The sequence below is a fragment of the Rhinolophus hipposideros genome, assembly GCF_964194185.1.
Source record: "Rhinolophus hipposideros genome assembly, chromosome: 5".
Lineage (NCBI taxonomy): Eukaryota > Metazoa > Chordata > Mammalia > Chiroptera > Rhinolophidae > Rhinolophus > Rhinolophus hipposideros.
In genome coordinates, this window is record NC_138051.1 from 19,123,109 (window position 1) to 19,150,934 (window position 27,826).

The window sequence follows — 27,826 nt, forward strand, 5'->3', positions numbered from 1 at the left end:
GAAAGGAAAACTTGTAATACTAACAGCTCATTTTTACGGTGCTCAACCATTAGCGCCCCAAACCCTAAGGTAGTTATTACCTCGCCAGCAGTAAAAACTTGATTACAGCCCCTGACTGCTGACTGTGTGAATGCCCTTGGTTCCCACAATTTCTACGGGCAAAATATTAATTGTAATTAACGACTGTGTGGCACAGTACAAAGATTAGATGACTTATTGTGGCTTCTGGAAGGCGCTTGCTTGGTTTTTCCTTGCAGCCCTCGGGGAAAGGGAACTGGACAGCTCCCCGAGCAGCCCTGAGCCCTTCCTGAGTCAGAGCTGGCCAGCTGTTCAGTGTCCCCAGCCAAGTGGGTCCGGCCTTGGGCCCTCCCTGACTGGGCTGCTCCGACCTTGAGCAGTGGGCCCAGCCTTCCCTGCTCTCGGCTCCGGGGCCCAGGCCCCCTGCGTCGGGGCGGGGCGGGGCTGCTTCGAGGCCCCGCCCCCCGCCGCCGCCGCCACCCTCGGGCCCTCAGTGCGGTGCGCGCTTGCGCTGGCCCTCACCTCCGAGCAGCCATGATGGTGGGTGTTCTCTAGTGGCGCCGAGCCCCGACCGCGCGGTGGGGTCTGCGGGCGCAGGGAGGGCGTGGGGGGCCGCGCTGCCCTGGCACTAATGTTTCCCTTTATGTCTCCTCCATTCCGTCCTCTCCCCCGTCGCCCCGGGCCCCGCCAATCTCGCAGGAAGGCCTGGACGACGGCCCCGACTTCCTCTCAGAGGAGGACCGCGGAGTAAGTTTACCTCCTTGTCGCTGGCGGGACCCTCCCTCCCCGCCTTGGCCTTGGGTTGTGGTACGCGGAGGGGTCCCCGCCTTGCAGCACCCCCTCCTCGCCGGCCCCCTGTCGGTTTCCTCCCCGCACCGCGCCCAGCCTCCTGCAGCCCCTCCTCCCGCGGGGCCGCTCCGTTCTGATTTCCCGGGACCCGCAGCCGCCTTCCTGGCCCGGCCCCGGCTTGGACCCTGCGGCGGACCTCCTCCCCGCCCGGGGTCGGGGCGCAGGTGGGGAAGCGGAGGCCGCATCTGGAACCCCTCCCCTCGCCGCTTTGGGGGCTCTGAAAACCCATCCTCAGACCTTCTTGGCTGCATGCACGCTCAGTTTCCCCTGTGGACTTCTCCAACGCGCTCTCGCCCACCCTTTTCTCTCGAGAACAAGTAATGGTACAGACTTGTTCTAAATTTTCCTTTGCAAGGTGTTTTACAGTCACCAAATCTTAGCTCTTATCCAGGATCCTATTGGATTTTGGAAAGTGCTGGTAGTCCTCGGTACCTTGACCTTTTTTTTTTTTTTTAATTTTTTTAATTACAGTTGACATACAATATTAGTTTCAGGTGTGCAACATAGTGATTAGACATTTATATAGCCTTTATTTTTCCTAATGTCCAAAAATGCATCTTTTGCATGTTTCCCTTGGCCGTTGTTCTGAGGTGAATTGCGTTGCATTTCAGAAAGGACCTTCAGGGCTCCCATTTCTCCCTCGGACTCTCTCCCCCCATTTGCCTTGGCTGAAGGGTGGTAATCTGTATAGTGCCTTGTACATGTGAGCACTTGAAAAATATTAGTGTATGGTGATTGCAGCTCAGTAAGGTTCCATGGTTCCCTCACGTTTAGCAGTGTGCACTTTTGTTTTCCATTTTGCTTTTACTTATTTTAGGTAATGTGAGAAACTCAGTTACCGTATTAGTCGATTTTTGGCAAGTGATAAAACATCTTTGTAGGATATTACTTTTTTGTAATAAGAGATAAAGTAGTTCATATTAGCTGATGGCCTTTATAAAGCTTTCAGATGGTAAGAACGATGCAGCGGATGCATACTTTAATAAATAGTGAATTAATAAATTTCTCAGTTTACACAAAGGATCATTGAAAAATTTTTAGAGCAAAAGCACCGTAGGATTTCTGGTTATTTCTAAAAATTGCAGTTTCTGATGAACTTTAAAACGTGTGTGTAAATGTGTTATATGTAGCTTCTGGGATAAGAATAGAATTACATGACCACTTATAGATTATATTTTGGATTTTAAAATAGGGGAAACCGGCAGAATTCTGTAGTGAAATGAGACAAATTGATTAGCACGGGCTGATTTTTCTAAATATCAAGCATATGGCCTTCTTAATTTGATAACAACTTTGTGTCTTATTTTTGTGTTCTACCAGGAAAAGCAAACAGGATTTATTACCTTGTAAAATCTGACGAACGTTCAGTAAAAGTATTACTTTGTTTATGTTGATGTGAAAAGTAGAGTATTTTCTCGTGAATATATGTGTTACTGGCTTTATGCCTTTGGTAAGATTTGCTTATGGAACTGGAACCACTTAAGTAAAAAGTGCCCAAAAACTTTTTTCATGTATTACAAAATTAAAAGGAGAGGAAGACAAAGAGCATGCCTCATCTGGAGGTTCTTGTAGAATCTTGTAGGTGAAAATTTTAATATGAAAGTGGAAAAAATATTACTATTAAAGAGCATTTAAAATGCCAAGATGAATATACTATATATATGTCCAGTTCTTATTTTTGTCTTGTGGAACTGGGTGAGTCATAATAATATCAAATATGTACTGGGTACTGTGTTAAGCACTATCTAAGCATTGTTTCTTTATCTTGTCTGATCATCCTTGTGAATCTTTTTGTATTCCCCATTTATAGATGAGAAATCTGAACCTTAGAGAAAGTAAGTTGTCTGAGGTCACACGGCCAGTGTAGGAGTGGGAGAGGAGAGGTGGACTTCATGTTTCTGACATCAGAGCCAGTGCAGTATTTTTCAAAGTGGCATTAAAACACTTGAATCAGACCAGGGATGTTTGAAAAACAAAAGTTTCTGGGTCTGCACCTTAGTAAATCAGTCTCTTGAAGGGGGAGGATAAATAACTACTTTTTAAACAAAAAGATTCTGTTGTACGCTGAAGTTTGATTACAGATGCACAAAGTTATTCTGCTGTTTCCTCATTTCAGGAACAGAAATATCTGGCCTTTAAAATTTCCTTATATTGTGCTTATCCTGACAGAAATAGATTGACATCATCAGAACTTTTAGGTATTGCACTTTTAGTTAGATTATCTTGTTCAGTCTTTTAATAAAGAGAGGCTTGATAAAGAAAAAGCATGAAGAACGTATTTGATATGAATTGCAGAGGGAACATCACAGATTCAAAAATAATAATGCAAGTATTGCATACAAAGCAGCAAGTAAGCAAAATTAAATTCAGTATTTTAAAATAAAATATTAAGCAGCCTTAAATTTTCATCATGATATTTTGAGATAGAAAATCTTGTAGCCTTAAAAAAATGTCGCTTTGTGAGAAACTTGAAAAGCAGACTTTAAGAATACACAATATTAGAAGTTATTGGCGGGCCAGCCGGGTGGTTGGAGTGCCATGCTCCTAATGCTGAGGTCGCAGGTTTGATTCCCACATGGTCCAGTGAGCTGCGCCCTCTACAGCTAAGATTATGAACAACAGCTCCCCCTTGAGCTGGGCTGCCGTGAGCTGCTTGCTGTGTGCTGCTGTGAGTGGCGGCAGCCAGCATGAGCTGCTGACCCCTAGATCCGTGACCTACTGCCCCAGCTGGGGGGAAGTGCAAGGCTCATAATACCAGCCTGGGCCAGGGAACTGTGTCCTACACAACTAGACTGAGAAACAACGGCTTGAACCAGAGTGTGTGTGTGGGGGGGATTATTGGCCACTTTTTGATCTTTTCAGCCATACCTCTGCAAAATAGGGTTTGTTTTTCTCCCCGAAAATGAAGGACAGTAACATATTTAGTAAACAAATGAGGCCTTTGAATTGGACATATTTTTCTCTGATGTGCTTGTTGAATAAGAGCAAAGGGTGCATAATTCTCTTAGCATTTGATTTGAATTTAAATAATATGTTTATTATTTCAAAATTACTTCAGGTGGAGTAACTATACCTCTCCTGGATTCCTAGCCTTGTTCTTACCTCTGTATTTCTTATTTTCATAATGTCATCATTTTCCAGTCGTGCAGTCAAGAAACCTCTGAATCATATCCTTCATCCCCATACCAGAATAGTCACTGACGCCAGTTAATTTCGCCTCAGAAATGTTGTTTATCTACCTTTCATTTGCGTGGCCCCAGTTAAGGTCCTTGCTATTTCTTGCTTGGATTATAGCAATAATGTCATTGGTCTGTCTCTAGTCTTACTACTTTCCAATCCAGTTTTCACATTGCTTGTAGTTGTCTAACTAAAATGATTAAATCATATAGCAGCACGAGCCAGAAGGACTTACTTAGACCCAATTCTTTTTGCAGTAAGGTCGAAACTCCTTAGTCTAGCATTAAACACCATTCATAACCCTTTCAGTATGTGCCCCCATTCATTCATTGCCTTCCTCTCTCTCTCTCCTTCTCTCCTTCTCTTTTTCTCCCTCCCTCCCTCCCTCTCCATCCCTCCATATCCTAGTCTACTTGTCACCGCCCAGGCACTTCTGTCTGCACCTTATTGTCTGATTTATGCATGCTTTTCAGTGTTGTGGAGTGCTTTATTTTTTTCTTACCCTTTTTTTTTAGTTGAAATTTGACTTATCTTTCAACAGTTAGCCCAGATGTTTGCATTTTCTTTTGTATCTGTATATCATTTAGCTTAAACACATTCCACATTCATTGTTATTTCAGATAAAAATGTGGCATAGATTGTGTTGGCAGAGGTAAAAGGGAAAGTCCTGCTCTGAGACCGTCATGTCATGGTATAGTGAGAAACTTATGATGAAGTGCCAGAGTACAAAGGAGAATGCGTTTAACTTTGGGGGAAAGGGAGTAGTGAAAACAGTGAGAATCAGAGAGATTAACTTGCCCAAGGTCATATAGCCAGTGTGAGCTGGATTCAGACTCAGGCAGTTTAGCTCTAGGTCCTGGGCTCTTAACCACTATGCTGTCACCTAAAGGAGCTAAGCCTTGACTGTTGATCAGGAATTTTGTGGGTTCTCAGGGAAGGGGGATGCTTGCCAGCAGAAAGGATAGCCTGTTTAGGTAATTTGGTCCCATCTGGAGCACTTGTTCTCACCGGACGCAGGGATAGATATGGAAACTATAGATAGAATAGATGTAAAGTACCCAATAATAAAGACTCCAGTCAGTGGGAAGTCCTCCAGGATTTTATCCTGGGAACGACTTATGTATGCCCACGTGAAATTAGCATTATAGATTACTCTGATGTGGAGGGTGGATTGCTTCTTCCTTTCAGATAGGAGAGAAACCAGTTAACAGGCTGTCGCAACAATCTAGATGTGGCAGAAACAAGGCAGTGGAAGAGGGCCTGGAGGGGACATAGGAAAGCGACATGTAGGAGGTAGAATTAACAGGACATAGTGATTGAATAAGTACATGTGCTGGGCAGATGAGAAGGAGAAAATGAGGAATATGGAAGAGCAGAGTTAGAAAGTAGATAAGTTTGGTTTCAAATATATTGGATTTTTAGTGCCTATGAGGCATCTAATCCCTTCCCTGCCAAACTAGAATGTCAGATCTGTAAGGGTGAGGGTTATATCTTTTCATTGCTTTATCCATAGCACCTAGGACAGTGACGGGCACATTGAAGGCACTCAGTTGTTTAATTGAATATATGTGGAATTGTCTAGTTGGTAACCTGAAATTTTGATTGGGAACTTAGAATAAGAGGTCTGTGTTGAAGATACAAATTTAGGAATTATTAGTCAAAAACAGCAGAGATTGCCAAGGCTACATAGCACCCAGGGGAAAACAACATTTAACACCCAAGGGGAAGAAATGGACTAATTGATGAAGTTGAGGGGAAGAGGAGGAGAATGAGAGCAGTCCCCAAAGTTAAGAGAATTGTTAAGGAAGTGGCCAGAACGATCATTGAGGCAAAATACTGCAAAGAGGTTAAGATTGAAAAGTATTGGATTTGGAGATTAGGTATTCACTATGTGAAAGTTCTGTGAGACCAAGGCTAACTTGACTGGTAGAGCAGTGTCTGAGCAGATCCTGGAACAGACAGGAAGATTAAGTGCTCTGGTGCACAGACAGCTTAGCCTTCCACAGGACACCACTTCTGAGAATGCAGAGGTGGTGAGGCTAGATGTGTTCGTACAGAGGTTTATTGATGGGTCTGAGGGGAAAACAGCTGCTAGTGTTTATTTCTTTGCGATGTGAGAGGCAAGGTCACTTGTTGAGAGTGGGGGTGGAAATGTGGTAGATGTTTAAGATAATAAAAGTTTGGAGTAGTTGCTAAAGGAAATCAGAAGGGGAGCTGAGCAGATCTGCTCAGGATTGTTGAGTGGTTTTAAGATCCTAATGCAATTTGGAAACCATTAGTTTGTATAAAACAATTAGGAATTCTCTGTAGGCACACTCAGCAGTTCAAAAAGCAAAAAGAAAGTTAATGGTTGACTGATCCTGAGTGGGAATTTGCAAGCCAGGTATGGCACAAGAGCCATGGGACTTGACAGGACCAGGAGGAAAGGTATTGGAGTGGATTGGAACAGGAGGGAAGCAGAGAGGGGTCTAACAGACTGGAGATACATGGAAAGGTCACAAGACTGGATGAATTGATAAGGTCAAATTGTACACATAGTACATAAAAGTGATTGTCTTCCTTACTACAAGTAGATTTCTTGAAGGCTCATGTTTTTGTTCACTTTATATCCTTCACAATGCCTAGGACAGTTGTTTGCATCTAAGTGCTTTAAAAAGTTTATTAAATAAATGCATGTTAGTATATTGCAAAAAGAGTAAAGGATTATATTTATGTTTGTACTAGCAGTGACATAACTTTGACTTGTAAGAAATGCATAGGTAGACACCATTGTACTACCCTCCTAATGTGGTTTCTGGTATGGTCCCTGAGAGGAAATCTTGTTGCAAATGCCAGTTGTAACTTTTCTCTAGCCACCTTCAGCAGCTCAAAATGTGAAAGCAAAGAAAGTTGATGGTTAAATCAATCCTAGAGGTGGGAATTTGTAAGTCAGGTGTGGCAAAAGAGCAATGGGAGTTGAGGCGACCAGCAAGAAAGACATTGGAGTGACATATCATGTGACCCTAGTAATGTTCTTTCTGGGATGGTATACAAAAGGAAATATGGTTGCAAATGCCAGTTTCCAGAATGTGTATGTATAATCAACCATTGATTTGACTGCTAGGTATACAGGGCATAGAGTAATAATGGAAATGATGTGTTACAGGACTTCTAAAATCATAATTGGGCTAGGAGTTAAATAGGTTTAAAACTTGACCTGAATTAGTGAACTTAACAGAACTTACTTCTGTCTTGTGGGGTTTTTATTATTGTACTGTAATTACCTTGTTCTAAAATAGTGTCTTAGCCCAGTTACGGTTGCCACCTTTCTTTCTACTCTTCTTTCGTTTTCATTCAACAAATATTTGTTGAGAGCTGTCCCTAAGAATATAGCAATGAATAAAACAAAATCTCTGTCCTCATAGAGCTGACATTCTAGTCAGGGAAGACCATTAAAATAAATAAAATGTAGTAGATGGTGAACAACTGCAATGAAGAAAATGAGGGGAGGATAGGGATTGTTGGGGGTGGGGTTGAGCTGCAGTTTTAGATTAGGGTACCCAGGCAAGGCCTTCATGAGCAGTTGACATTTCAGTAAAAACTTGAAGGAAATGACGGAGTGAGCCATGCAGATAGGTATCTGGGGGCAGGATGTTCCAGGTAGAGGGAACAGTAAGTGCAAAGATTCCTGAGCTGACAGCATGCCTGTTTGTTCAAGGAACAACAAGGAGGCCATGTGGCAGGGCTGCAGTGAGCCAGAGGAATAGTAGGTTAGTCAGAGACGCTATCAGGTGCAGATTATATTGGGCCTGGGGAGCCACTGTAAGGACTTAGGCTTTTCTCCAAGTGGAAACCCCTTAGGTTTTGAGAAGGATGATTTCTAGTTTAATCGGGATCATTCTGGAGGCTCTTTAAGGAGTAGACTGAAGAGGGGAAAGGGCAGAAGCAAGAAACCAGTCAGGAGGCTATTGGAATAAACAAAGTTATTTTCCTTCTTTTCTTCCTCCTTCACCCATCCATCTTTATGCATTTGCTTTTCTGGCAACAGATAACTGATATTTTAGGAATGTTCTAAGGTAGATACTTCATAGTAAATGAGTCAGTATAGTAAACTAGTAGTGAAATTTCTTCCTTTTTTAAAAAAGGTTTTATTGGTGAAGGGGAACAGGACTTTATTGGGGAACAGTGTGTACTTCCAGGACTTTTTTTTTCAAGTCAAGTTGTCCTTTCAATCTTAGTTGTGGAGGGTGCCGTTCAGCTTCAAGTTGTCCTTTCAGTCTTAGTTGTGGGGGGCGCAGAACAGCTCCAGGTCCACTTGCCGTTGTTAGTTGCAGGAGGCGCAGCCCACCATCCCTTGTGGGAGTTGAGGAATCAAACCGGCAACCTTGTGGTTGAGAGCCCACGCTCCAAGCTCCAACTGACAGGGCCATCTGGGAGCTCAGCGGCAGCTCAGCTAAGGTGCTGTGTTCAATCTTAGTTGCGGAGTGTGGAGCCCACCATCCCTTGCAGGACTCGAGGAATCGAACTGGCAACCTTGTGGTTGAGAGCCCACTGGCCCGTGTGGGAATCGAACCGGTAGCCTTCGGAGTTTGGAGCATGGAGCTCCAACCGCCTGAGCCACTGGGCCAGTCCTGAAGTTTCTTCTTTACTAAATGATTATATATGGAGATTTAATCTACCAACAGTAGGGCAGTGTCTCTAAATTATTTTTCTATTTATATTGTATTTGTGTTACTTAATCCATTTTCTCTATCTAGTCTTTCTCTTGACCATGACACAAATGTTTAATCTAGTCAGTCTCTGGCAAAAGAAAGTACAATATTTATTGGCCTGGATAAGGATTAAACCAGTGAAGGTAGTCTAGTTAGAATTTCCTCAGACACACTGATCTCACTAGTTGCAGAAAATTAATGTTAATCACACAAGTTGTTTGTTTTGACTCTTTCCCTTAATAAAAACTATCTAAAATTGACTTTTCTGTAAACAAAGAAGAAAATCCGAACATTTTATGTGATTAACACTAAATTTACAATATGATATTTTATCAAATCTGGGGTGCAATTGATTAGAAGATATATTTTATGTACCACTAAGAAAGAAAAAATGTTACCAATTTAAGCTGTAATTTATCATTTTCAAGGCATCCCTGTTTCAAGATATGTTAAAAATGTGAAAATATGCATCTAGAATTGAAAAAATATATCAGGTTAGCTTTCAGTGAAATTTTTGTATTGATGTGGGGCATAATTTCATTTTCCTGGCTGGCTTTATAATAATTCAGAATAATCTCCCCATCTCAGAATTCTTAATTTAATCTCACCTGCAAAAGTCCCTTTTTACCATATTAGGAAAATCCATAGGTTCCAGGGTTTGGATGTGGATATCTTTTGGTGAGCCATTATTCAGCTTACTACAGTAAACATCTTAAAAGTGGCCTGAATGTGAGTAAAGAGAAAAAAGGAAACAAATTTCTTAAACTAAAACTACAGTGAGGGGTTGGTGAAGAGGTAGGAAAGATGATATGAAGACCTAATAAAACTAAAGAGAAGCTAGAAAACCAAAGAACAGGGTATTCTGTAATGTTTCCAATATTGCAGAGGCAATGAGATAGTTGAAAAATGAAAAAGAAAACTGTTAATTCCAGGCAACTTTTTTTTTCCCCAAAGATTTTATTGGGGAAGGGGAACAGGACTTTATTGGGGAACAGTGTATATTTCCAGGACATTTTTTTTTTCCAAGTCAAGTTGTTGTCTTTTCAGTCTTAATTGTGGAGGGCGCAGCTCAGCTCCAGGTCCAGTTGCTGTTGCTAGTTGCAGGGGACGCAGCCGGCAACCTTGTGGTTGAGAGCCCACTGGCCCATGTGGGAATTGAACCGGCAGCCTTCAGAGTTAGGAGCATGGAGCTCTAACCACCTGAGTCACTGGGCTGGCCCCTCCAGGCAACCTTTCATTTCATTTCTTTTATTAGACAATGGGCTACATATAGCATTGAGTACAATAACAATTTTTAAACATCTTAAAATGGTTTTATGTAAGTTTATAGTATAAACTTCTAAAAATGTAATTATTGATTGAAATTTATAAACTATTTAAATTATCAGTAAATTTTTATTAAATGCCATCATAGATCATATCATGCAATTTGATTAATTTCTTTTGTGAATCTTAAGTTTGATTTTATGTTATGGTTTTTTTTAACAAACAAACATGTCTACTCAGTCTAGAACCAATAGTGCAAAAAATGAAATAGTATGTTACTTTTTTCATTACTAATAAAGTTAAATAACCCTATTTAATGAAAAACCACAAAATTTATCTTTTAATAAATCACGAGATTTCCATTTAAAGAAGGCTTACTTTTTTCCTATTTATAAAAGTAATGCATTCAAATTTTGGAAAATGGGGGGAATAAAATAATGTGTAAAGAAGAAAATCCACAGCTATTCACATTTTGTTGTATTTCCTGTAAACCTTTTATGTATGCATTTTTAAAAATGTAATTGAGATCATAGACTATAAACAATTTTGCTTCCATTTACATTAGACATGAAATTTGAAATGTTAGTGACCAAGTGAGATTGGCAAAGTAAATTCTAGGTTTTACAACTGGAGTATTCGAAGCAGGCTAGTTAATTAGATTAAAGATTTTATATCTTTGCAGCTGGCCAAGACTTTATCTTTTAGTGTATTTGATTCTCTTATAAGCCTCCAAATTAGCCGTACATATTAGAGTTGTTTAAAGGGTAAGAAAAATGGATAAAATTTAAGGATTATAAGTAGAATTAATGATAAGAATTATAAGTGGAAAAGTCTCCTCATAGACAAGTAAATGGAAGCACTAATAGAGAACTTATCCAATTCTTCTACTGTATTAAAGCTTATAGAGTAAAAAGGGAAATTTATTTCATATCACAGGAGTTGAGTACTGTAGAATTTTTCTTAGCACTTTACATATATGTAATTAACTAATAGTTTAATTGTATATTCTTGAATTAAAATAAGTAATAGTTAAAATTATTGACCAATATTCTTTTTATTATTTTTCTTGTTCTTAAAGGTAGATACATTCCTTAATTTTAGAACACTTTAATGGACTATCTTCTTAGAAAATAGTTTAATTTGGGGGTGAAACTAATGAATCGTGGTTAATACATTGTATCATGCAAAGCATAGTTGAATAGTGTAGAATGAAAATTGGGTAAGATAATGACAAAACCAAAGCACTTACCCCAAAATGTATATGTAGATTAAATGAACTTAAGTACTTTTTTAGATTTAAGATTCTTTTGTTATTTTAGTTTTGTTTTTGCATTGTCTTATTATCTGGAATAAGAATGAAATTATATAAAAGCCCACAGAATTTTCATTTGGGTATTTTCTTTTTCTAGCTTAAAGCAATAAATGTAGATCTTCAAAGTGACGCTGCTCTGCAGGTGGACATTTCTGATGCTCTTAGTGAGCGAGATAAAGTAAAATTCACTGTTCACACAAAGGTAAATGTGATTTTGTACTTGTATTATTTTAGCTATTGTAGTAATGTTACATATGTAATAATATAATTAGAAACTTTTCTTAGTTTATAATTCACTGCTATTTTAACAAATATTTTAGGGAAATGAACTTTTTAAAGGTTAACTTTTATTTATTATTAGTTTCATAAAGGTGCTTTTAGCCATTTACACCCCTTACAAAGTGATAATCCCAACAAGTCTGATACTGTCTGATCCCATCTGATACTGTACATAGCTGTTATAGTACCATTGACTATACTCCCTAAAGGTTAACATTTAATAATTAATCAGAGAACCTAGACATAAAGCAAATTTAATTTTCTCTAGACTTTTATTAATATCTTTTACCATTGTTTTCAATTGTGTTGTATTTAGTTAATCAAATTGTTGTCTTACAAATTATTTTCTTTTTAGAGTTCAGCTCTACATTTTCATATAGTAGATCTATTTTCCTTTCTTTGAATAGTCGAGCTTGATATATATTAATAGGATAATTTTTAAGTAATGGTAGCAGTACAGTATAATAAGAGGTGTCTACCTGTATTATCTTCTCTTAATAGAGTTTTAAAGCACTGATAATCTTTCATATGACTCATTTGTTTATGTTTTATTATATAAAAAATGTTTATTAAAAGTTCTTAGTGTAATTTCAATTTTTATTAAAGAAAATCTCTCTTTTCAGAGTTCATTGCCAAATTTTAAACAAAATGAGTTTTCCGTTGTTCGACAGCATGAGGAATTTATCTGGCTTCATGATTCCTTCGTTGAAAATGAAGACTATGCAGGTTACATTGTAAGTGTTGAGGTTCCATTTTGATCCCATTTTTAGGAGCTTTTTAGATATTTTATTATGTGTTGAAATCTTGTTTATGATTTTTAGTGAACTGATGTAATTTTCAAAAATTGCCAGTTACAAAACATAATTGGCTACCACCTTTTATCCTGAATTGTCTTGTTTGGGAGTTTGTGGGTATGGATTGTTATGCTCCCTCATTTAAATTTAAATTCTTACTGTGTATTAGAATTGCAACTGGCTTGCCTTTGGGATTAATTAATGGGATGTTACAAACCTTACTAGAGGGCTGCTTAAGAGGTTATCTAATCTAAATATGCACGAGATGTTGTGCCTCAGCTGTTGACCACACTAGATTTCTGAAATTGAGTTTCATTTGATTTCTTTGAAATCATCGTGACCTGATTCCATCTCCATCCTTGTGGCCATTCCTTCTCAGTCAGTTGCTTCTATTTTTTTCTACAATTCAGAGTTTGGTGGACAACTGGCAATACTTTTTCTTTTTTTCTTTTCTTTTTACAAATACTAGCTTATATAAAGCATACAACTCAGGAACACCCAAATGGAAGAGGTGCATAGGATAAGGTATGGGGAGGGGGATTAGCGCAGAGCTTTCACACCCTCCCCAGACGCACCCTTTACCCCTTCCCAGCCTGTCAATATTTTCACCAACCTTGAAGCTCTTTTTTCTCTTCCCGTCCTGTTTCCACCTTTTTTCCCTCATCTTCTTGTCTGGTGGCATTTTCTTACTACTTTCTCCTCCCATAGATTAAACCCTCCTCAAAGATCTAGACAGTCTTATTTATTTCTGTATGCCGGATGCTCAGCATCACGCCTGGCACATAGTAGATGCCATGTGCGAGCATCAGTGCATGTTTGCCGGACTATACTTGATGCATCCTACCCTCTTGTTTTCATTGGTGTGACCCTTGTTTTTCTTTTCCCTTATCCTGTCTTCCTCTTGTATTACCTGCTGTCTTTAATGTCTATCATTTCCCCTTAACAGTTCTTACTTGTAGGCCCTTCCTCCTAAGATAATTTTTTTCTTATATCCCTCCTTTGAATATTTCTCTTCTAGATCTTTTTCTTTTCTTTTTTAAGGTAAGTGCTTTATCCCCTTACTGTGGGTGAATAGAATAAGATTAGTCATTAATCTGTGTCTTGTTCTTGTTTTTAAGTAAATAGTTTCTGTCATTAATCTGTGTCTTCTCTTGTTTCTAAGTAAATAGTTTCTGCTTCTGGTATACTTTTCCAATCCAGGAACCCTTTCTAAAATCCCTTGCTTGATCATTTTGTTAGCATTCACTAATTTAAAAACACACACACACAGGGTAGCATAAAGGTACTGTGAATTCATTAATTTAAAAAATACATTTGCATTTAATCATACAATTTACATACTTTTGAAAATGGTATGCACATTGCTATTCATATTTATTTAGTGCATAATAAGATCTTAATGGCGTATGCGTTTGAGGACTCTAGGTTGCCACATAGGAATCTACAGATTAATTTTTGGGAACTGTTCTAATACTAGGAAATAGTACTCTATTATAGTTCTTCCTTAATGTAAAGGATTTCAATTTCTAGACCTAATCAAATTCTCTAACCTGACTTGGGATATTACTGGGATATTACTTGGGATATTATCTCATTCACACAGTCTTTTATGGTGGCTGTAGCACAACTGCTGCAAGAAATAAAACAGTCTTTAAGATTAGTGTTTTGTTTCTGTTACAGATCCCACCAGCACCACCAAGACCTGATTTTGATGCTTCAAGGGAAAAACTACAGAAGCTGGGAGAAGGAGAAGGGTCCATGACAAAAGAGGAATTCACAAAGATGAAACAGGAACTGGAAGCGTATGTGATTTTTGTTGTTGCTTTTGTTGATTATGCTTGTTTTAATGCCTTTTTTTTTTCTGAGCTCTCTGATATCCTATCCTTTTAATCATTTCACCAGTGACCCTTTCTGGATGATGCAAGTTTAAGTCACACAATCAGTGTTAATGATCATGATCAGAGCCTACAGGAAAATTATAGAATAATTGTCTGCATTGTAAAGTCCTATAAATTAAGGTTTTAAATAGACTCTGAAAATTTGTAATGGAGGATCCAAAAGTTTATAAAAACAGTAGAAAGGAAAATACTTTTTAAGGCAGAATAAATTATTTTGTTGTGTATTTACAAGTTCTTAGTCATTGCCAACCTGGTTCTCTTTTTCCAAATGTGCATACTACCAGAACTACTTTTTCTCATAGAAGTGTGTGCTGAGCAACTCTGAATATACTGGGGTTTTTGAGATTGTGTGTGTGTGTGTGTGTGTGTGTGTGTGTAATTTTCCCCCCCTTTTCTCTGCCTATGGCTTCTGGCTGAAGGGAAAAGAATAGGAGCAAAGTGACAAGAGAATAGCTTTAAAATGTTTGTCATTATATGATAATTAGTTTCATATATACTAGAAATGTATTAAATCTTTGAAAAATTGAGATATTTCATCTTCATTTTTAGTGTACTTGCTGAAAATACAGAATCTTTTCCCCTTTTACTAAAAACATTTGAAATAATTTTGGATTTGGTATATGTCGTTTTTCTGTATTTTGAGAGTTATACAAGGAAATAACTTTCCTTGCATTGTCATCACCTCCATCACTCTTTTTCTGGTCATTTCTCTCCTTCATGAATTTCCTTTTCTTCTCTTCCACTTAGTTTCAGCTTTTAAGCATATATTCACACTTCCACTTAGACTCCTCTTCAGAATGCCAAACTCTTGACAAGATAAATTAGCAAAGTAGATCTTTGTCAAACTGTAAGGTGACAGATATTTTCAGAATTCTGGCAATGCTGGGTGCAAGCACTAGTCTGATAGCAGATACACACTTTTATAGTTTATAAGACTGAAAACTGGAAATTAGCAGAGCACATTAATATTGAAGGATCTGTGGTTTTCCAGTGGCCCTGATCATGATTCTTTTGTGGTCTGGTTAGGGGTTGGATAACAGAGAACCTTGGGTTTATTCTACTGCTACCTCCATCCTCTGCATCCTTCTTTTTTGTCTTCACTGAATGACTACCCTCACAGAGATCAAACTTCTCCCAACATTGGTCCTGCTGGTTTGCTGGTATGTAAAACTTATCCTCCTTGCACGTAGTTGAAGCAAGAATATTGGGCCTTTTCCTTGAGTGCTTTTTTTTTCAAACTGACATGTATTACTTGTATGATTGCTGTGATTCACTGATATTAAAATATTTTAAACACAGTTCTTCAATGTAATGGCAAAAATTAGGCTCTCCATGGTGTGTTTCTGGGTCATTAGATGAAAATATTTGTTAATGCTGAAAATATGCTTACTTAGGTTTGGGTTTTGATATTTTTTTTTCCTACGAAGGTGTTTAAAAGCAGTAATTATGTAGAAATTGAATCATTATAATTATATCAAATAATTTGTAGTATACTTCCTCTGGGGCTAAAAACAAACACCCCTATAGTTACCTTTAACATCAACTTGCATAGGATGAAAGGTTCATAAAACCTAAAAATATTAACATTTAACTATAATAAATACTATTAACTAGCATGAAGTCTTTTCAGAGCTGGGGTTTTACATGTTTTATTAACAGTTCAACTAAAATCTTTGTTTACGTGGATTATATCTTTGTTTCTCTAATTTTGCATTTAGAATAATTCAAAGAGTATTTGCTGGAAATATTGTTGAAGATGATTTTCTAGTTGATGCAGTGTTTTACCTTTAATTTTGTATATTGTTTCTAGTGAGTATTTGGCAATATTCAAGAAGACTGTTGCAATGCATGAGGTATTCCTGTGTCGTGTGGCAGCACATCCTATTTTGAGGAAAGATTTAAATTTCCATGTCTTCTTGGAATATAATCAAGATGTGAGTATTAAATTGAATAAAATAGTGATCAAGGCTTATTTTTAAAGAGTCGTTGGAAAAGGCAGGGAGTAGTTAGAAAAGGCTTAAGGCCTTCTTTTATGTTATTATTTTTCAAGGCAGTTTAAAATGATGCTTTTTCAGTGACAGTGCAATATTTCAGTAGAACTTGAGTAGATTAATTGAAAAAATGATGGCAAATCATGTCACCACACAGAACATTGATTTTCATACTGTACTGGGAACTTTTTAAGAAATATAATTGTAAAATTGATTAATGTTTCTTAAGTTTGAGTTTGGAGTCTTCTGAATCCTTATGGAGCTTTCTAGGGAGATGCTTGAGCTAAAGAATTCCAGATTTCTTTCAGGTTAATCATTGGCTCTTGATCTGTTGAACTCACCTTCTTCAGTGCCGATGTTCCCTTTTTTTTTAAATTACAGCATAAAAAACATTAGAGTCCAGAGTACAAGAAAACACTTCAAACTTTAAATGATTGTTTTATAGACACCACATAAACATGCACTCTCCATGTCAAAATTATTTCTATGGCAACTGAAATAAGAACAGGATAAACCTAAGATGCTGTTTGAAATGCGTAAACAAATACTTCTAAAATAAGATTTATTAGAGAAACGGTACTAAAAATAACAAAGATTCAAACATTTGCTCTATTGTACTTATATATCATAAATAAGATAGCTGTTGAGCAAGACACACACTCCTTTACCATCTTCATATGCACCAAGCATTCTTATATCAGAATAAGCTGTTTACCATCTATACTTTACATAGTAAAGCATTTCCAAAAATTGTAATGTATACAGTGACAAAAAGGAAAAAACTTACCACAGTAATTCTGGACATATGAAGAGTAATTAAGCAGCTTCATAATCAAACCAGGCTTCTTTACTTACAATAAGGGCAATTATTTTCATTCTTCACCAAATACTTAAGTTTCAATATATGAACATTAAATGACTCTTAATTTTTCTTCCTCCCTCCCTGCCTAAAATCTGTTACAGTACAGAAAAAGAAATTGAGGTGGTTGAGCTTTAAAGCTTTTTCATTCATGGTGCTGGCACAAAAGTTTTCAGTGGGTAGGTGATACAGATCTTGGGATCTGTCTTTGGACAAGATTAACTCATAATTTTGGCGGAATACAAATACAGAGAGCGTAGTGCTCATTTACTTACAAGTCAGCATCAAGATCAAAGAATTTTGTGTATATGAGTTTTCTCTTTTGATTTGGATTTAGTAGATATGACAATAAAATGTCCTAAGTCTAGCTGTAGAAAAAACCATTTTTTAAAAAAGGATATGAAGGAAACTCAGGATCACAGAAGTATAGCAGTTTAAGCACGGGTACTTTCACAAGCATACATGTGGTATGTGGCCTTTTAAAATAGGAATAGTAAAGAATGCTGGCCATATCATGAATTATAAGAAGCTAAAACTGATTCGTGAGTAGGGTTGATAAAGAACACGTGGAAAGAACACATGATAATGCTGCCGCCACTTTTTTCACTTTATGAGTTTGTTTTTGCCGGACCTTGTTTATGGTGTGGCCTAAAACCTTAGTAATAATTTGGTAGAGCAGCATAGGCATAAAGTGAGGCATGGTAGTGTCAGTGCAGGTCGCTGGAGCCAGAGAAGCCATAGCCTTAGGTTTCAAGTACTCTACTCCATTGCCACAGCCATAGAACTATTTGAAATTATATACCTGTGTTTTAAAAATTTGTTTATATATTTATTACCTATCTCCCTCTACTACAGAGTAACTCTCTGAGAGTAAGACTGTAATTTTTCACCACTCTGTCCTCACTATCTTAAAATCGTACCTGGCAATTAAGATGTAAAATAACTGAGAAACAACGGCTTGAAATGGTGTTGGGGGGGCGGCGGGGAAAAGGGGGGGAGGATGTAAAGTAAGTATTTGTTAAAATGATAAGTGAAAGGTAATTAAATGTTTAGATCAGCTTTGTAAATAACTTTCAGAAATCTTAGGATTTCGTAAATTTTCTCCCACCAAAGTAGATTTATTTTTCTTCCTTATAAACTATGTTTAACAGAGATAATGATGATGATGCATTATAATAACCCTTTTAATATCAATAAATGGTGTTTTGGAGAAAGCCTAAAAAGATGAACTGGAAGGTACTTTGCAAATATTTTTTAATTACCTGATAGGAAATATATTAATAGGTTGTAGATTATAGGCCCCAAAATAAAAGATTTATCTCAATCTTGTTTTGAATGCTATTTCTCAGATTGTTATTCAATTCAGTGATGCTGGAAAAGAAATTTGTATGTGCTATTCTGTTGTCTGAGTTTCAGAGGGTCATGGGACTGATGAGCTACTGAAGTAAGGCTAGGGTATCTCGAAGTCTAAAAAAGTTCATGAAGCATCTGGGAAGCCAGAAAAGCTTGTGTCAGCATTTAGTTTTAGGAGAAATGATTGCTGCAATGAGGAATGATTGCCTTTAGTATTGCTTTACTTTACTTTAATAGTTGTGCACCTTTTCTGTTTCTAGTAGGTATAGCTTGAGTCTACTTAACAGTAGATTAAATGTGTAACCTATTTAATACCCCATCGTTAGATTCTTGCTAACTCATCCATGGCCACACCCAGGACCTTGCCTCACTTCTGAGTTCTTAAACCTTAGTATTATGAACTCCAAACTTAGCTTTTTGTCTTATGGCTCTTCCTCCCCTATCCCATTATAGTTCTTTGACCTCTTCTGCATTTTGACTTTGTTAGCAGCCCTTTTGTCCTTACTTCTTTCTCATCCAGCCCAGAGTGCTTGCTCCATCATTTATAACAAGGTTGTGACATTAGACAGCTCTCTCCCATTTTCCATAAAAGCATATTTCAACTCAGAGCAGTTCCTTTTGATCAGATTCTCATCTTGTTCACAGGGAAGTGGAAGCCAGTCAGCAATCAAATCCCTGAACTTCCTGTATCCCCCACAACCCTCAACCACCTTGGCAGCCATACTCGTTTATTAGCTTGCTTGTTTTTTTCTTTTTTTCCTTCTTCCTCCCCAGTCTGGGTGCCTTTTATTTATTTTGCTTGCCTAACTACCCTGACTAGAACCTCCAGTACAATGTTAAATATGTGGGGCAAGAGTAGATATCCTTGTTTTGTCCCTGATCTTAGGAGGAAAGCATTCACTACATAGTAGCGAAAGTTTCGCTACTATGTAAGTAGGATGTTAGCTGTGGATTTCCATAAATGCCATTTAGTAAGTTGTGGGGACAGAGTCCCAGAGAGCAGTTTCCAGGCTCTCAGCCTCAAGTGGGGAGGTGCTGGCTCGGGTGGTGAGTGACCACCAGCTGTGATTGGTTGGCCATCTGCTGTGACCGGTTAGCCAATTGGCTACTGATGTAACTGCGGGCTGTGTTGATTGGTTGGTTGGTTGGCAGGCAGAGAAGTGAATGGTGGGCTGCGGATCGTGTGGCCACTACTGCATGTGTCTCACCCAGCCTCCAGTGAGACCATAGTGGTATGACTCCCCTACCTGTGGCTCCGTGGGTGTTCCTTTTTGGCCTAGCCACATCCTACGTTCTTATGTGGGGGAGCAGGGACAGAGACCCCGCAGGCTGCCCCACATGACACATGGCTCAGCGAGCAGGGTCCCCCGCACAACACAAGTTGAAGAAGCTCCCTTCTATTCCTAGTTTGTTGAGTGTTTTTATCATGAAAAAAAATGCATCTATTGAGCTAATCATGTGGTTTTTGTCCTATAGTCTGTTAAAATGTTGCATTACATTGTGCCTTTTCATTTCTAGCTATGCTAGGTCCCATGTACTTCTGGATCTTTGGGATCTCTTCAGAGATTTTTCCTCAACTCTGTGGCTATTTCCCAGTATTCTTCATAGTCTTTTTCCTCCATATAGTCATTCATTTAAATCTGACTCTTCCTAGGTTCCTCATTGACTTCTCTAGGTGTCTAGAAGTTCTTCCAGATTTCTAACTCGATAAGTTATCCCTCCGTGATCTGCTCTACTCCTGTGGCTTCATGTACTCTACTATGCTGTTAACTTATAAATCTTTTTCACTCCTGAGTCCCAGCTCTGTTTATTAGACAGTGTCCTAAAAACATCCATTTAGATGTCCCCTTGGCATTTTGCCCTCAGTTGAACTCTTCTTTCATATTTTCTGTTTCAAAGAAGGAATCTCCCGGTTCCTTAAAACCTGAAAATTACCCATGACTCCTCCTACTCCCCATTCCTATTAGGAGTCACCAAATCCTGTCTGTTTTATTCGCTTACTATATTAGGAATGTGTCCTCTTCCTTCTACCACCAGACCTAAAGATTAGTTTTGACTTCCACAGCCCTTATCTGGATTATTGAATCTGGTCATTCAACCTTTAGGCAGTCTTTCCTTTCTCATCCCCTAGTCTGTATTAAGTTCCTTGGGTGTTCCCCTAGTGCCCCGTGGATACCTCTAACATTATACTCCTCACACTGTATTTAATCATATACTTACTTCTCTGTATCCTCCTATGCACCATGACTTTCTTTAAGAGCAGGGACCACCTCTTAATTATCTTTATATTCTTAACACCTAGCCCAATGCATGACTGTAATATATATTTGTTATTGGTTTGTTAAATAAGTAAATTAATCACTATCAAAAAGTTGAGTTAAAAACAAAAAACATTGTGTGTTGGGAGACCTAAAGACAGAGCAGTGAATTCTAACTTGGAAGGGTTACATGAAGAGATGCCTTTTAACTTGGATGTTTAATTAAGTCTGAATAGCATTTTTAGTGGAAGGGGAGGTACCATTTTAGGTACAGAGGAACCTAAAAGTTCAGAGTTTCTTTTGAGAACTGTTCAGAACATACGGTTCTGTGGGGGTAGGGTGGTAGATGGAAAGTTAAGTTGAATCAGATGTTGAAAGTCTTGAACACCATGCTAAGAAGATTGGCCTTAATTTCTCTGAACATTGTGAAACTCTGTAAAAGTTACTGAGTAAGGAAGAGATGCTCAAAATTTGATTTTGGGAAATTATCCCAAGCAGTCGAATGGATTGGATCAAGATAAGGAATGTTAACTAGTAGTCCAATTTAGTCGTCTAAGCAAAAGGTAATGAGGACTTTTGAATAGCACAGTGGAAATGTAAAGAGACAGACTTCAGACATTTGCTGGTAGGATTTGAGCTGTGAGAAAGAAAAGGAGTAGATTATTTCAAGATTTTTTAATAAGAGGTATTAGATTTTAAGGAATAATGTGGGAGACTGGTTGGATGGAAGGGCCATAAAAAGGGAACCAGGAAAAGGAAAAATTTGGAATTTAGATTATAATGAGTACTGTTTTAAACTCATCTAACGTGAGGTTAGCAGAATCTCCATGTAAGGATAGGATATAGGCAGTTGGATCTAAGGTTCAGGAAAGAACTTAGGGGTAGCAATAGAGGTTTGTGAGTCACTTACATAAAGATGGGCATTGAAGCCATGCCAGTAGATAAGTAAATTAGATGGGATGTTCCTTTATGGGACACCCTGATGCAGCAAATGGGAAAGTCAGAGTTAGGTGCTTCTTAGTTTTACCTTTAGAAAATGATTCATGCCACTCAAAATCATCTTTTGTGTTCCTTGTACTAGAAGTTGCTGACCCCAAAAACAGGACAGGAGATGATGTTTGAATGAGTTCAGAATGAAGAATTTGCAGAATATATTTTCAGAGCATTTAAAGAATCATATGATAGTATATTGTATACCATTAAATTTTATGTTTAAAGGAACTCCTGAATTAAAATTTTAGTTGTCTTTGTATTATATAGTAGTGCTTGACAGAGTATGATGAGAGGGCTACTTGCAACAGAATTATCAAATATACTTATAACATTTGAGGTATCTAAGCCTTATTGTAGATCAGCTGAATCTGAATCTTTAGAGTAAGGCCAAACTTCTCTTTAATGCCCTCAAGTTTGAAAATCACTGATATACATGATGAAATTGCTACTTTATTGAGTTTAAAAATTGAGATGCTTTTGAGATTGCCATTTTGATGTCAGAGAATAAAGGAGGCGTTACTTTCCATTTGTATTCTTAAAAAAATGCTAACTTATATTTACCTTTCTTTCAGTTGAGTGTGCGAGGGAAAAATAAAAAAGAGAAACTTGAAGATTTCTTTAAAAACATGGTTAAATCAGCAGATGGAGTAATTGTTTCAGGAGTAAAGGTAAGATTTTATCTGATTAACAGGAGTACTGGATTGAGAATTTGCCCCTTTTAAGAGGGAGCTAGACTGAGATTTCAGATGTGCAGAAGATTATACTGGAGTAAAAGAGAAGTTTGGACAGTAGAATCCTTAGGCCTGGGAAACTGGGCCCCCAGAGCTGGGCACACTCTTCAGAGAGCTCCCTTCTCCAGGAGTGAAGTGTCTGCAGGTCCAAGGGGATTTGCCCACCTGGAGCCCAAGCTCCTTCCCTCCAGACCAGACCGTGTTCCAGTTATCTATTATAAAACCTCGTATTTTCTTGGCCAAATCCTAAGCCTTTTTCCAGGACCTGTGTGGGCTTTTTCCCTGAGTTCATCCTCCTGTGGGTAGACTATGCCACTGGTTTGTGCGTTCCATGGGTGATGAGGGGGTGACGATGAGAAAGCTGGATAGAGGGAAGGCACAGGGAGAAGATCAGTGTGCAGGATGTAATGTCCAGCCACATGCATATGAGGTCCCTCTGGGTGCCCTACAGAACTGCAGGGTAGACACAAAGAGGGACTGTCTCCATCTGTACACCACTTTCCCTTGGCCTTACAAATGTTAGGGGCAGAACTGGATTTAGATTGGGAATTAAAAGAGCTCAGTTGAGTTTTTCGTCTTGTCTCGTAGTATCTTTATGACCTTGAGGAAAATCACTTTCTTGCTCTGAATCGATTTTCAAAATGTGGTTAATAATACTGCGTGGCTCACAGGATTGTTTGAAAGATTGAATGAGACAATATGTGTGAAAATATTTAGAAAATTAATTATTTACCTAAATAACACCTAAAATTTTCTTAATGATGTTTTAAAAATGGTACAGAATTGATTTATCTGGAAACTTTTATTAGAATATAAGAGGAAAATGCTTATATCACATTATCAAGCAAAAGCTGAGATAAATAATGCTACTTTGTAATCATTACCTATATTTAAACATCTACAATAAAACTTAGGTGTGAAGTACTGTTTATATGATTTTACTTTGATTTTTTCAGAGACAGGTCAATTGGTACGTTGACTATGCATGTGCTGTTGCTACTTTCTAATAAGGACTCAGCTTACTTCCATTTAATGCTGCTTATGCACTAATGTTGAACATTTTTCTTAGCATTTAGTGTAAACCACTATATTGATTATGAGTTTCATAATATTATTAGTAAAGTCATGACTAACATTTTTTGAATGTTTACAATGTCGTGTTTGGTAGCCCACATTTTTTTATTTAGTCTTCACTACAACCCTGCGAGTTAGATAGTGTTATCCCCATTTTTACAGTTAAGAAAACTCATATACATGATTTACAGATTTTAAATGACATTTTTTTGGTACTAACTTTTGCTTATTGTGTTCTATTGATGTGGGTCTTGAATTACATCATTTCAACTGGTTCTTTTTTCAGTAAAGGATTGGTATTTTAGAAGGGAGGAAAGTACCGTTAATAATTTTTATTTTTTTTTATTTATTTATTTTTTTTTTTTTGTTATAGCCACAAGCTTTTATTTCAAAACGAAGAAGGATTAAGATGCTCTCCAAAACCCATACTCCCTCTCCAAATATCCTACCAGTTGGCTCCTGGCCGCTTTCAAATACTTTCTCTGAGAAAGTCTGTCCAGTGGGCTCCGGGAGTAAGGTTTTTTGGATTTTTGTGTAATAATTTTTATTTTTAATGTTTATCTGGCTTTATTCCAAAAAAGAGTGAAGACAGTGGTGAAGGCAATAATTGCCCCAGATAGCAGTGAGGGCCCTCATGACTAAGGCCTGGCGGCCTTTAGGAATGGCCCATAGAATACATGAAAGACCAAGAGAAGTAGACTTTTACTTGTCCATCAGAATTTTTTTCTCAAAAACAATTGGTCACTCCCACTGGCAGCAGTGTATTTGTTGGAGTGCAGAGCAGAGCAGGAACACGTTTCAGAGTACAACATGTGAATGTGAACCATATGGGGAGCTGCAGAACCACAGATTTCTTACTTGATATATCGATAAAAATGCATGAATGTTGAAGTCTAAACTTGGTGAAATCAGTATAACATCTGATCATTAAAGGATAGAGGTGCTATTTTACTGATCATCTTTTATGATGGTAACGTTAACATAGTGGTTTACATATCCCACTAAAGCAAATAAGTGAAAAAAGTTCCTATTTTCTTTTGATCCTGTAGGATGTGGATGATTTCTTTGAGCACGAACGAACATTCCTTCTAGAATATCATAACCGAGTTAAGGATGCCTCTGCTAAATCTGATAGGATGACAAGATCCCACAAAAGTAAGGTTTTTCTCTGTGGCTAAAGCTTATATTTTTTGATGGAATAATTACATATAAAGTTATTATGTTATTTACAAGTTGTAAAAATCTTTATATATAGTGGTGTTTCTTAAACTGTGGTCTATGGAGCCTTGACTCCAAGGCCCTTTTTAGCAAGTCTGTGAGGTCAGAACTATTTTCATAATCATATTATGCTTTTTGCCTTTTTCACCATGTTGACATTTATACTGATGATGCAAAAGCCGTGGTGGATAAAATTGCTGGTGCCTTAGCACAAATCAAGGCAGTGGCACCAGACTGTACTAATCATCACTGTATGCTTCCCCTTGGTGCATTTGCAATTTAAAAAATGTTTGATTAAGAATGTCCTTGATGAACCAGTAAAAGTTATTAATTGTATTAGCTCTCCCTTGAGTACACTTTTTATATTCTGAGTAATGAAATGGGAAGGTATACATACAGCACTTTGTATACTGAAATATGACGGTTCTCTCTAGAAAGGCGTTTTAGTGATTGAGTTACAAACTGAACTGGCTACTTTCTCAAAAAACGCCATTTTTACTCAAAAGAGTGGCTGACAGACAAACTGTCATTATTCAGACTTCAGCATTTGGTAGACATTTTCTTAAAAATTAACTAAGCAAGCCTGTCACTTCAAGGAAAACAACTCACAGTATTTGTTGACAATGATAAAAAATCAAGCTTTCCAGCAGTAATTAGAATTTTGAAAACTTGTCTCCATCACCATGAACTTGCTTTCCAATAATTAAAGACTTGTCTAAGGACATTGATGATATTATGAATGTGATATTTTTGATATTGTATACGAAAACGTGTTAACATTTCATAAGTGTGCCAAGATTTGCATAATTCGTTGAACGAATATTTTCTAAATGATCAAGTGCATGGTGTTACAAAATCATGTATGTAAAAGATCCATTCAAAGTGCAAAATAGGGTAAGGGTTTTTTTTTAGCAGCTTTATTGAGGTATATTTGATATAAATAAGATGCAATGTTCAGAGTATACTATTTGATAAGTTTTGGCATATATGTGAAATCATCATTACAGTTAAATTAACATATCCATAACCACCAAAAGTTTCCTTGTGGCTCTTTATAATTCCCTATAACCACCTATAACCCAGGCAACCACTGATCTGAGCTCTGTCTTTATAGATTAGTTTGCATTTCCTAGATTTTATAAGAATGGAATTATATAGTCTGTATACTTTATTGTCTGGCTTTGAAATTCAACAAATTTATTTTGAAATTCATGTTGTATGTATCAATAGTTAATTCCTTTTCATTGCTAAGTGCTACTCCATTTTATGGATATACCACAGTTTATTCAGCTGTTGGACATTTGGGTTGTTGCTAGCTTTTGGCTATTACAAATAAAGCTTACTTACATGAGCCATCGATATGTAAGTCTTTGTATGGACATATGCTTTCATTTCTCTTGGGTAATACTTAGCAGTAGAATGACTGGGTCATCTGATAAGTGTGTATAATTAACTTTTTAAAAAGTTGCCAGACATTTTTCCAAAATGATTGTACCATTTTACATTTCTACCAGTTGTGCAAAGTTGCTCTTCATCCCTATCAACAATGATAACCAGTCTTTAATATTAGCTATTCTAATAGGTCAGTAGTGGTATCATGGTGTGGTTTTAGTTTGCACTTCCCTAATGACTAATGATGTTGAACATCTTTTCTTGTGTAAGACCTCCAACTTGATTCTTTATCTAAGTTTTTTTGGCCCCTCTAGTTCTTTACATTTTCATATGGATTTTAGAATCAGCTTGTCACTTTCTGCAAAAATACCTGCTGGGATTTTTTTATTGGGAATGTGTAGAACCTATAGGTCAGTTTGGGGAGGATTGACATTTTTAAATTGATCTTCTAGTATAGGAATATGGTATACTCTCCATTTAGTTAGGTCTTTAAATTCTCTCAGCAGTGTTTTATAGTTTCCATATGCAAATGTTACTCATCTTTAGTTAGATTGATTCCTAATTATTTTTTGATTCTATTGTAAATAATGTGTTTTTTACATTTCAATTTCCAGTTCTTTGCTAATGTATAGAAATACTGTGTATTTTCAATAATGAACTTACATTTTTCAACCTTACTAAATAAACTCACTAGTTCTAGTAATTATTTTGTAGATTCCGTAGGATTTTCTACATAGATGATCATCTGCTAATAGAAACAGTTATACTTCTTGTTTTCTAATTTGGCTGCCATTTATTTGTTTTCCTTGCCCCCATTGTACATAGCTCTACTCTCCAGTGCGGTGCTGATGGAAGTGGTGAGAGCAGGCACCTTTGCCTTGTTCTTATGGGAAAAGCATTCGGTCTTAAGCCATTAATTATGATGTTAGGTGTAGGTTTTTCCTAGATGCCTTTTATTAGGTTGAGAAAATTCTCTTACATTCCTAGTTTCCTGAGAGGGTTTTTCAAGTCAGGAATGAAGTTAGATTTTGTCAAGTGCTCTTTTTATAACTACCGAAATAGTCATCTAGTTTTTCTATTTTAGTCAATATGGTTAATTGCATTGATTGGTTTTTCAAAGGTTAAATCAACCTTATATTCTTGTGATAATTATCACTTATACCAGTGGAGTTTAATGTAATAGAATACAAAAAGTTTATAATTTTAGATTTCCCATTGCACTAACCCTTAAAGAAACTACTTGTTGAGTTTTGATGTGGTGTCAAAAAATATCCACAATTATCTGAAAATATTAGTAAAATACTCTTTCCTTTTCCAGCTACATAACTGTTTGAGGCTAGATTTTTCTCCACATACTGAACAAAAGCGTTATATCACAGTAGGTTGAATGCAGAAGCAGAGGCAAGAATCCAGTTGTCTTCTATTAAGCCAGACACAAAAGAGATTCACAAAAATGTAACAATGTCACTCTGTTCACTAATTTTAAAATAGTTATTTTTCATTTTGAAATGTTATTTATGTTAACATATCATGGTTTTAATACTGATATTTTAAAATGAAATGGTAAATACAAACAATTTTTTTACTTAAAAAATACCATGCATATTGATAGACATAAACCACATAAACAGGAGCTCTTTGGGGTTCTCAGTAATTTCTAAGAGTAGAAAAGA

General features: G+C 37.3%; 1 protein-coding gene across 3 annotated transcripts in view; it reads left to right on the forward strand.

Annotated features, from left to right (window-relative positions):
* Window positions 1-502: 502 nt before the first annotated feature.
* Window positions 503-27,826, forward strand: part of SNX6 (sorting nexin 6) — a 52,252-nt gene continuing 24,928 nt past the window's right edge. For all 3 annotated transcript variants that reach the window (XM_081047745.1, XM_081047746.1, XM_081047747.1), the window contains exons 1-8: window positions 503-558; window positions 718-765; window positions 11,411-11,515; window positions 12,216-12,326; window positions 14,067-14,188; window positions 16,095-16,218; window positions 22,311-22,406; window positions 24,593-24,698. In XM_081047745.1, coding sequence (XP_080903871.1) covers window positions 553-558; window positions 718-765; window positions 11,411-11,515; window positions 12,216-12,326; window positions 14,067-14,188; window positions 16,095-16,218; window positions 22,311-22,406; window positions 24,593-24,698 — 718 coding nt within the window. In that variant the 5' untranslated portion in view covers window positions 503-552. The remainder of the gene's footprint in view (window positions 559-717; window positions 766-11,410; window positions 11,516-12,215; window positions 12,327-14,066; window positions 14,189-16,094; window positions 16,219-22,310; window positions 22,407-24,592; window positions 24,699-27,826) is intronic.